Source organism: Priapulus caudatus, unplaced genomic scaffold, assembly GCF_000485595.1.
Source record: "Priapulus caudatus unplaced genomic scaffold, Priapulus_caudatus-5.0.1 Scaffold323, whole genome shotgun sequence".
Classification (NCBI taxonomy): Eukaryota; Metazoa; Priapulida; class Priapulimorpha; order Priapulimorphida; family Priapulidae; genus Priapulus; species Priapulus caudatus.
In genome coordinates, this window is record NW_014577384.1 from 696,304 (window position 1) to 708,254 (window position 11,951).

At 36.8% G+C, this 11,951-nt stretch overlaps 1 protein-coding gene and 1 long non-coding RNA gene across 2 annotated transcripts in view; one reads left to right on the forward strand and one right to left on the reverse strand.

Moving 5' to 3' along the window:
- The window catches only part of LOC106809025 (gamma-tubulin complex component 2-like), a 39,361-nt gene that overhangs the window by 10,437 nt on the left and 16,973 nt on the right, over positions 1-11,951 (forward strand). The window contains exons 2-11 of the mRNA XM_014811970.1: positions 325-382; positions 666-753; positions 1,037-1,119; positions 2,187-2,277; positions 2,637-2,728; positions 2,959-3,033; positions 3,768-3,843; positions 4,345-4,422; positions 4,689-4,756; positions 5,624-5,668. Coding sequence (XP_014667456.1) covers positions 325-382; positions 666-753; positions 1,037-1,119; positions 2,187-2,277; positions 2,637-2,728; positions 2,959-3,033; positions 3,768-3,843; positions 4,345-4,422; positions 4,689-4,756; positions 5,624-5,668 — 754 coding nt within the window. The remainder of the gene's footprint in view (positions 1-324; positions 383-665; positions 754-1,036; positions 1,120-2,186; positions 2,278-2,636; positions 2,729-2,958; positions 3,034-3,767; positions 3,844-4,344; positions 4,423-4,688; positions 4,757-5,623; positions 5,669-11,951) is intronic.
- Positions 8,465-11,951, reverse strand: part of LOC106809031 — a 4,172-nt gene continuing 685 nt past the window's right edge. The window contains exon 3 of the long non-coding RNA XR_001393837.1: positions 8,465-8,514. This is a non-coding gene — a long non-coding RNA (uncharacterized LOC106809031). The remainder of the gene's footprint in view (positions 8,515-11,951) is intronic.

Sequence of the window (11,951 nt, forward strand, 5' to 3'; positions counted from 1 at the left end):
GTCCGATTTGAGCTCAAGTTGGATGAGTTACGCATAGTAAATCGTAGGTATTATAAGGCTAATAAATGACGAATTTCCCCTGTTTATTGAAGTCACACTCCTTCCCTTTATCTACTCCTGATATATATATAGATAATATAGATGATATATAATATCCTATATTATCTTACTCCTGATAATATGTAAGCAGTATTATATATATATATATAGTATTTATGTAAGCAGTATTGGATATTTAAATTCACATGTATCTTCTAAATAGAATAAAATGAGAATGACACTGACAGCATGTTGACACTCTAATTTTTCTTATTTATTTTTCAGTATCAGAGGATTGGATCCTCTTGTTTGTTTATTTGCCAAAATTGCAGACAGTGATCAGGTACAGTACAGATTGAGCACATGCCTAGTATGTTTAATCAAAAAAGATATATTAGTTACTCTGATTGATGTAAACATAGTTATTGACACCACGAGAATAAGATTAAGCCTATTGAGGGCTCATTGTCCTCGTAGTCTAGCTTTCCATTTCTAAGCATTTCTGAAATGTATTCTGGGTATATAACAGTTTGCTAGATATCTCTCTCGTCACTAGTCGTTTGGAAAACATTTATGTTTCACATAAAATTACAGTAAATGTTACATCTTCTCTTACTGTATAACAGACGCAAGCATTCATAGAAAACCATGCAATAAATAGAGCAACTGCAGCAGGGTATGGGAGCATTGCTGTCTCAACAGATCCTAATCCAGGTAAGGATAAATTTACTGACACAAATTGCCCTATCATAACATAACATAAACATCTTGATGAAATATCCATTGTTGTTCCATTATTCTAGGATAACCTTAGCTACTAACCATCTTTCTCTTTATGTAGGCAATTCTCATCTGATAAAAAAAATCTGCATTTTTGAACTTATTATCATTGTATTTTACCCTGTACACTCCCACCAACTTTGAAATGCTTGAATACTGAGAGAAAAAGATCATCTAAGCATGACCTTATTAAATCTTATTTTACCGTCATATTCAGAGGACAGATTAACAGATGCAGGGACAACCTCATCAACACAGCAAACTTCCATTTCAAAGTTATCTGCAGAGGAGCTTGTAAAAGTGAGACCCACTTTCGTTACATCTTGGTCTACCTTCTGTAAATTTAGACTGTGGAACTGTATCGTATGATACCTAATTATTATTATTATTATTAAATCTTTATTGCATGTAGTTCAAATACAAGTACATGTACTGAGGACAGTCTTTTTCATGGAGAACAAATCTGATAAATGCAATAGTGTTGAGCAGTTAAAATAATAAAATTTCTGAGTGATACAGTACAAAACAGTGCTATACAATATAAAGAAAAAATATATAGAAGAAAAAAAAACTTCAGCATATTCTGTACAAGTAAAGTGATACCTATTGCATGTGTGCTCCTTTCTGAAAGTTGTTCATTCAGTTCCCTAGCCGCGATCTCTTTGTAAATACCATTTAACGTCGATGCATTCCGAAGTAGTAATTGGTAATTGATAGTGTGCATTCTGTAATCCTAACCATAATCAGCTGTTCGAAATAAGGAAACAATTTTGCTTGTGCGACGGACAAGCTACAATATATTTTTGCTTGTCCTGCAAAATGTTTGCTTGTCCTGATTAATAACATAGAAATGTAGTAAATGTGTAATACATTTAATTAAATTAAATTTTAGACCCAATATCTTACTCTGAAATTTTAATACAGTTCACTAACAGTTCAAATTAGGCACCAAACTTGAAAGAACATAAAGAAGCACAATTATTTATTTTAAGTTATTACTTGTCTTAACAAAGTTGAGGCGATGGTAGAAAATGATGAAAAATTGCTCTAAAAACCTGCTTGTCCAGCAGACAAGCTACTGGATAGGTGGTCTACTTGTCCTCCGTGGAAATGGACAAGTGAGGACAAACGGATAGCCCTTATTTCGAACACTGATAATGTAGTGGATGTTGCAAAGCTCACTCACTATATTATTGTAATACATTGAAATTATGATGAATATAGTATATAAATTTATCGTTCCAACACTTTTGTCGTTTTCAATGGATGTCACAACGTTGTTCATTTGTATGTCCAGATGGGATGCAAATATAGATATAACATAGTGTGTTCACTTAATTATTGGTGTACGGTTGCGTTTAATTCAGCTGAAGGAGTCGTTGCACAAGCAGCTTGGCTCGGGGCTACACGTACCATCGGAGACGGTACAGCGCCTCACCCGACCACAGGCGAAAAAAGGTCAGCGATGAAAACTCGCTCGAACAGAGTTCTAGCACTTAATGTTCACATTTGAGATGTTCAACTGAAATTTAAGGGGACATAGGAAAGTGTGTAGCACCAAGAAGTAGCAGCTGGTGATTTTTGGTATTTGGCACAAAAATTAGTGTCTGTCATGTTATAATACAAGGTCAGAAAACTGTAACGTAGCATTGGACCAACTTGTACCAAAGCTGTACGGCAAAGGTTTTAATCTGATAATACTTCACCTGACAGAAGCACTTAGTTTACTAATGATAATGTTTAATATATAAATAAAAGGGTCAGATTTATGTTCATTGCACAGCTTTATTGTGTGCACGTGTTTGTGATTGTTACAGTGAATCCCACGATACCTGTAGAACCAGAATGGTTTAACAGACCAAATCTGACCAACGACTTTGTCATGCCACGTAATCGTCATCAGCAGGAGGTGAGGAAGTACAGAGTGATCGACCGTTCTATGTGTGATAATCTCCACCCAATAATACGCGATGAAGATAGTATTGCCATCTGCTGTAAAAGTCAAAATTTTATCAATTAGTTCATTGATTGAGTCTTGCCACTGCCATTTGTTGCTAGGTATAAATGATAGTGCTTGTATGTAAATGCATATGTTAATATCCCTGTATTATAGCTTTACATCTTTTTTATTGCTCACAGATCACCCCAATAGGCAGTCTACCCACTTCTGCACAGGAGCTGTTGATCATATCAGACCTCTTGTTCTGTATGCAGGTATGAATCCCATAGCTGTATACACACGGTGTTAAATCTTCAGATAGTTACAGCTACAGTAAATGGTGCATTGCCATGGGAGGAAGGTGACACAGTGTGGCTAGGATTCGTGCTTAACCTGAGGTTAAGAATAACTGTTTTTATGACTGCTACTTTGTTGAGCTGCACATACAGTAAGACTGATGTTTATGATGCATGTAGTCTTTAACACATTTTGTCATTTTTGCAGTATCAGATAATGTACTAGCAATTGTAATTATAGTCAATTAGAGATGACAGAGAGACAGTTTATACCTGTCTTTACGAAGCATACTGCATGCTTAGCCAATTACTGATTCATAATTCAACTGAGTCACATAAATTTCTGCTCTCTAAACAATCACATCGTTTGAAAGTGCAATACTGCAGCTGCTCTTATATTATTTTGTGGATTTACTAGTTTATATTATATTCTTATAGTGGTAACAAATTTGAGATTCACCTCATTTGTGTTTAAATTTTATGATAGGTTTGATGTCGGCAACAATTTAGTATCTATATGATACCGTTTTAATGTTTTGTAGTTATTTCTTAGCATCGTCACTACATCGCAGTACTGAGTCCATCTTGTATCAAATGTCCTAGTGATTATAACCGCTGCGTGTACATATAAATATAAAATGCTGGCATAATTTAGTCTCACCAGTATTAGGAAATTTTGTAAAATTCGTAAAGATACATTTTTCTCAATCCAGGGCATTCCTGGACAGTACGTCACACTCGATAAAAAGTCAGAAGACTCTTGGACATTCTCGGTTGATGAGTCATTGGGTATGTAATATCAACATATCTCTCTGTTTGCATCCAAATAAGGTTATACTATGTATACTAATACTAATAATAATATTAACAGGAGTAGATAATAGAAGAGAATCTTCTATTATCTACTCCTGATATTAATATATGTTTTAACTAATATGTTACCTCCAAAATGAAATTCATAATTGTAAATAATGTAATTTGAATTGAATTGAATTGAATTATACCAAGATTGAAAGATAACAGCTGTTTACTAATTGTTTCAATTAATTGCACTTGGTAGTGTGCATATTATAATGCACAGGCAACTTGTATATGTAAACTTTATAAATGTATATAAATAATGTTTGTGTTATATATGATAAAGTTAGACTTATATATGATACTATGAACTTTTTTATTCAAATATCACAATGCCTTTGGTATCCATTTATTGTTAGTTAATGGAGGTAGCATACTGGACAACAATGAAGATGTTTCGACCAAATACTGAGTACATTGCTATATTTGCAGATATTTCTCTGAAAGTGCTAACGAAACGAATTCTTCCTCTATGCTCAAACTTTTCGACAGTAGCCAGGTTCATTGAATGTAAGTAGTCGGTCACAGCTTGACTCCAATACCATTATAATGATATTTCTATGCCACTTTTGTAACCTTTCAGTTTTGCATAGCAACTGTCGCATTTTATCAATACTACTTTGTGGCTAGGACGTGATAATTCTGTTCCTAATAGAACTTTATACAGGTTTACAATTGGAAGGTTTCCTAATGAAATATTTCAAAGTGTTTCTTGTGAATTTTCTTTACGTTTTGTTCGGACAAATCTTGACGGTTGTGTTCTGCCTCCTTTGTAGCCAAGTCGGTGTTTGTCTGTGGTATGGTGAATCATGCTCTATGCGCTGCCATGAGAGAAGTTATCAAGGTATTTGATGTATCCAGTACAATGCAGGGCACGAAATTCAGATTTTTTTGCACCGGCCCAGAAGGCTGGTAACAGCAATTTTTTACCAGCCCTCACAAATTTTACCAGCCCTCACAAATTTTGTTTGAAAATCAATGTCAGGTTTCACGCTTGCATTTTCGATTTCAAATTTATAAAATGTTAACTAATTATGGTGTGATATCCTTCAGGTAAATATCCAGATTTCCAACAGTAATATAGGCTATTTGCTCATAATAAATGCTATAAATAAAAATGTAGGTACTCGCTAACACGGCTGAAACCACCAGCTCGGAGGGTCGGTGTTTTGCCAATGTTACGGGCTCTCCAAATAATTTGCCAGCATATGCCGGTGGGCCAGTGCTAATTTCGCGCCCTGCAATGACAGTCGCCTTGCCATTATCACTGCTAGCATCCTTAGTTGATGTGTGGCCGCAATACTTAGTTGCCATGATTACGAGAGGTATGATCAGCATCTCGCTAATTTATTTCTTTTTAATATGAACGTGTGTACGGTGACGTAGCACGTTTGAAGCAATAATAGAGTAAATTTATGCGCGAGTATATTTCCCGTACACAAATGTGTGGGTGTGTGTGCATGCTAACGGTTTAGACAGTCAGTTAGTTAACAGAATTGTGCCTCTTGGATGATATTCTTGAGTGTGGGAAATATATGATGACAATAAGGCTTCCAAGTGAGCAACTGTACATAGTCGTCTTATAGTAGTTTGACTAGAAGGCTCGTTCATACAGTTTCGGAGTGCAGCTTTTATGCCTTTAACACACTTTTCTTATTGAATATCACAGTAGCAGACAATAGGACTCAATACTGACCGCTTTCTATTTTAGAATTACTTCGTGAACATTTGTCAGCTGGAACATCAATTAAAACTGGTAGGTGATTCATTATTCGTATGTACATGTATGTATATAACTTACATTAGCATACATATATGTGCATAACTAACAATAGCATACATGTATGTGCATAACTAACAATAGGCCAATAACATGTATGTGCATAACTAGACAATAGCATACATGTTTGTGCATAACTAACATTAGCATACATGTATGTGCATAACTAACAATACCATACATGTATGTGCATAACTAACAATATCATACATGTATGTGAATAACTAACATTAGCATACATGTATGTACATAACTAACAATAGCATACATGTATGTACATAACTAACAATAGCATACATGTATGTATATAACTAACATTAGCATACATGTATGTACATACCTACCAATAGCATACATGTATCTAACAATAGCATACATGTGTGTGCATAACTAACAATAGCATACATGTATGTGCATAACTAACATTAGTGCATCACGGGATAAATCGTTGAAATTCCATTGGATAACGTCGCAGGTACTATGAGGGCACTATTGCTGCGCAGACGCATTGTTATTATAACGCATTGTGTTCAGTCACGAATCTCCTGCGTCTGGGCGCCGACGAGAGTTTCGAATTAATGGCGGTTGTTGTTTGTGTTGAGCGTTTTGTTACATCGAAATGCCACGGCAAATTAGGGAGTATAAAGAAGGTATATAAGCGATGAAAATTAAACAGAAACACTAATTGTATTTTCATACATTTTTTTTGTAACAAATAACACACAAAATATTACTTGCTGGTGCTAGAAATTCGTGAACGTAGACAGTTTAATACAAATTGAAATTGTTCGTTTAAGAAACTTTGTCTATTCACTTGCCAAGTAGATATTTGCCAAGTAGATTGCAAAGTCATGTGATGCACTAAAAACATTAATGCTGTGTGTTGGGGGCACTATGCTGTCATAGTGTTGCTTTGCGGAGGGAATAGTGCCCTCGCTACCCGCTCGGGGCACTAATACTTCCATCAGCAACACTATGAGAGCATAGTGCCCCCAACAACAGGCATTAATATATAAATAGCATACATGTATGTACATAACTAACAATAGCATACATGTATGTGCATAACTCTCTTTCTTGCGCAGTATCTTCTGTGGCTCCGTGGCTAGTCAATCGTTTGTAGTGGTAGCATCCTGCGTTATGTCCGCAAACCCGGTTCGATCCTGGTCACGGCGCCAACAATGTAACGAGGATGATGACGTTACCTGTTTCAAAGTAGATTTGTTGTAGAGATGAAAGAAAACTCCAAAGTCAAGCAGTTGTGCAGTGGTGTTAGAAAATAGTATTCTTGTTTCTCAAAACACCCCCGTGCGTGCGCACAGAGGCACGCATCCACGCGACCCGCACACTCGTCCGTTCCTTTCAACCAAAAACCTTCCATTTATACATTTCTAGCTAACAAAGAAATCAGTCGCAGTGCGCGCGACAACCACACACCACTGCCCAATGCACAACAAACTGACTCTCGACCGTTTCTCATCTCCATCATCCATACTACATCAAACGCGCTGCTGCCGACTAACCCATTATGCAACCACCGTCGCGACATTTCTAATCACCCAACTACTATTTGTAAGATCTGCAAACCACACTTTACAATAGCATACATGTATGTACATAACTAACAATAGCATACATGTATGTACATAACTAACAATAGCATACATGTATGTGCATAACTAACAATAGCATACATGTATGTACATAACTAACAATAGCATACATGTATGTACATAACTAACAATTAGCATACATGTATGTACATAACTAAACAATAGCATAACATGTATGTACATAAGCGTAACAATAGCCACATGTATGTATATAACTAACAATAGCATACATGTATGTACATAACTACATAGCATACATTATTAATAACTAACAATAGCATACATGTATGTACATAACTAACAATAGCATACATGTATGCTATTAACTAACAATAGAACACATGATATGTACATAACTAACAATAGCATACATGTATGTGCATAACTAACAATAGCATACATGTATGTACATAACTAACAATAGCAATACATGTATGTAGCATAACTAACAATAGCATACATGTATGTACATAACTAACAATAAGCATACATGTATGTATATAACTAACATTAGCATACATTGTATTTACATAACTAACAATAGCATACATGTATGTACATAACTAACAATAGCATAACATGTATGTATATAACTAACAATAGCATACATGTATGTACATAACTAACAATAGCATACATGTATGTACAAAATAACAATAGCATACATGTATGTGCATAACTAACAATAGCATACATGTATGTTACATAACTAACAATGAGCATACATGTATGTACATAACTAACAATAGCATACATGTATGTATATAACTAACATTAGCATACATGTATGTAATAACTAACAATAGCATACATGTATGTATATAACTACAAAGACATACATGTATGTACATAACTAAATAGCATACATATATGTAATAACTAACAATAGCATACATGTATGTACATAACTAAGTGTCTAACATTAGCATACATGTATCTAACAATAGCATACATGTATGTGCATAACTATCAATAGCATACATGTATGTACATAACTAACAATAGCATACATGTATGTACATAACTAACAATAGCATACATGTATGTACATAACTAACAATAGCATATATGTATGTACATAACTAACGCTCATAGGGTCTATGTCCCCCAGGGTACTGCCGGAACGTACCCTGGTAACTATTTTATATGGTTAGGGTTAGGGAGTAGGCGTAGGCGACTCCCTAGACTCGTTAGTGGAGTAGGCGAGATCTGGTCCGGCATTTTAGATAGTACCAGGGTACGTTCCGGCAGTACCCTGGGGGACATAGACCTTCTCAGCATAACTAACATTAGCATGCATGTATCTAACAATAGCATACATGTATGTACATAACTAACAATAGCATACATGATGTACATAACTAACGTTAGCATATATGTATCTAACAATAGCATACATGTATGTGCATAACTAACATTAGCATATATGTATATACATAACTAACAATAGCATATATGTATATACATAACTAACAATAGCATACATGCATGTATGTACATAACTAACAATAGCATACATGTATGTACATAACTAACGTTAGCTTACATGTATGTACATAACTACTTGTTTATTGTCCTGAAGAGAAGTACATGTATACATTACTGCGAGTAGCATTTTTGACTATATTCGTCATTTATTTGCTGAAAAAGACCGGAAAACTCTCAGTGCTATCATAATTGATATCATCTTGTTAAAATCCATGACAGTCTGCATATGGAGCTAGCCCAATGTATGTGTGCTTGCATGTGCATGTGAGTGTGTGTGTGTGTGCGTGTGCGGAGTGCGGTGTGCGTGTGCGTGTGCGTGTGCGTGTGCGTGTGCGTGTGCGTGTGCGTGTGCGTGTGTGCGTACGTGTGTGCGTGCATGTGTGTGTCGGTGTCGGTGCGAGCAAGCACTAGGTTTTCTGCAAGCCCTTTTTTGTGCCAGTATATCTACCTATGTAAAATTAGTAGCTGCAAGATTCCCATTGCATTAGTTGGGCAGATAAGCGTCTATGTCCCCTTGACCTCTGTTTGACCTCGCTCGTTTAGCTATATTCTGACTAATATATATATATATATATAATATATAATATATAGGGTTAGGGTTAGGTTAGGGTTAGGATTAGGGTTAGGGTTAGGTTAGTCAGAATAGCTAAACGAGCGAGGTCAAACAGAGTCAGGGGGAGAATAGACCCTACGAGCTGTAGTTGGAGAAACCCGTTTTTCCAGTGTTTCCAATTTTTTTTCTTCTAATAACTTTAACGTTTACTTAATTTTATACTATGCACTATTAGTAAACCCATTGGTTGTTTTCATAGTTAGTCTCCTCTTTTTTACTTTACGTTTATTATAGGCGCGATGCTCACTCTCCACAAGCTGTTGGTTCTTCGTGGCAGCCTGCTCAGAGGTCATGGAGGTCATGGCCATGCATTGCGACGGCAATCAACAAGGCAAGTTGAACAGGTTTAATAAATTAGTTCTCATGGGTTAAAAAAACAACAACTAGAGTAGAATTTGTTAGCACCAGGTGTCTGGCTGATGGAACGTGAACATGCTAAGTTGGCTCAACTATTCGTGTACTGTAATAAGGATATATTACAGCTGAAGCTGTAGAGATACAAGATTGCGATGATGTGAGCAGATTTCGCTGCAAAATTTCCTGTCCATTTTATTTCTGTAACGTTTGCGATGATGGTGCGAAAATTTGTGCATACATGTCTGCAGTGATTTCATTTGTTTTAGCAGGCGATGACTAGTTCTGAGTTATCTGTCTTTATCGTTTTAGGTCAAGTAAAGTGGAGCAGTCCTCAGTCTCCTTCATGAAAGAACAGTTGAACGACCGGGTAAATACATCTAATTTCGTTCCAATACATAGTTGAAATAGAAAGTGCGGCAGGTGTGTGTTTTGCGTTGTGAGGTTTCTAGTGATTACTATCAAGTGAAATTGCACTAGTTATTGTAGAGTTATTACGTGTGAATTCCAATATGGCCGCGATAACGAAACATTGAAGTATTACTATCTTGGGTTCTAAATTACTGTGGCGCTGAAATTTAGTACCAAGGGCATTTCGTCATGCAGTGGTTATAATAATGAATTAATTTGAAATGTTGACAAACGCATATGCAGCCATTTTAAATTCCAATATGGCCACATGAAAAAAATTGAACATTACTATCTTGGTTCTAAATGACATGTGGCGCTTTATATTTGGTACACAAGAGCATTTGACATGCTGAGTTCAATAACGGATTGATTTGACATGTCTGACAAACCCATATGGCAGCATTTGAATTCCAGTATGGCGACATGACGAAAACATTGAACATTACTTATCTTGGGTTCTCAAATGACTTGCGGCGGCTGAAATTTGGTACACAAAGAGCATTTTGCCATGCTGAGTTCAATAATGAATTGATTTGACATGTCTGACAACCATATGGCAGCCATCTTAAATCCAGTATGGCCGACCTGACGAAATGCTGAAATCTTAGGTTCTAAAATCACGTAAGCACTGAAACTTGAAAACTCAAGGAATATTTTTATATGCTGATTCAATTGTTTAATAGAGCGAAGCAAAAGCCTATTCCAAAATATTTTTCCTCACCAATTGAAAGCTGTAACATGCCGCAAGACGTTTCCAATCCATTTTACTTCTCCTGTTGCTCATCTGGGAAGCATTGAGCAAAAAACACAGTTTCTTGCATGGTAGATTAGCTGCGGAACATTTGCAATTTCCAGCACACCGTTTCTTACATTTGCACTTGATCAGCTCTCGGCACCGCCTTTTGAGGCCTCTGCCATTATTGTTCAAAATGGAACGCCAGCCATCATCAGCATTTTTCGCGCCATCCCAATCTGCAGGTGAAGGCAGCTCTGGTTTGCAATTTGAGACTGTCCCCAGATGTGACCAGCTGAAAGACTGCCCTCTTCATATGTTGACGCAGTGACTCCTTTGTTGGTGGAATGTTTTCGCAATTGCCGATTTCCCTGAGCCAAACAGCTGCTGTCCGTGCTTCTCTTTACTTTCTTCAGAGGCGAAGTTCTACTGTACAGAGCACGAAGAACGCTCTCTATGTTGTTTCATACATCTTTGTTACTTCAGCTGGTGCATGTGAGAGATGATTGAAGTCCTCCTTCAAGTTAGGCATGGAATTCCATAATATTCCACCGGATCCTTTTGCCAATCCCAGATATGGCAGAAACAGTATCTCATCGGGAAAGCAGCGTGCAGGAACAAAAGGCCCCATGAGCGTTCAGGGCCATGTGATCGCAATAGCGTGAGCAGCTAATGTGCCTGAAATTGTTTCCATGTCCAAATGCCAACAGCACATTGCACAGTCGTTCCATAACGCTTGCCCATCGCGATCGCCAACACAACCACATCGTGTCCGTTGCATGAATTACTATACTTCTGTGCCTCCGTGATATGCATGCCAAGCATGTAGCAACATGCGTGAATCAGCCTCTATCATGCGTACATGGTTAATTTGAGAAACATCGAATGGGGCTTTGATTTACCTCTTCTTCATTGGTTGTTTAGAAGTATTTTCCCTTCTGGAACAGCCATCGTTTGGCAGAACATACCAGGAGGAAACTGAATAGTGTCTTTTTGTTGGAATCTACACGAAGGAAGGCTGCTCCAGTTTCGTGTGACGGATGGGAT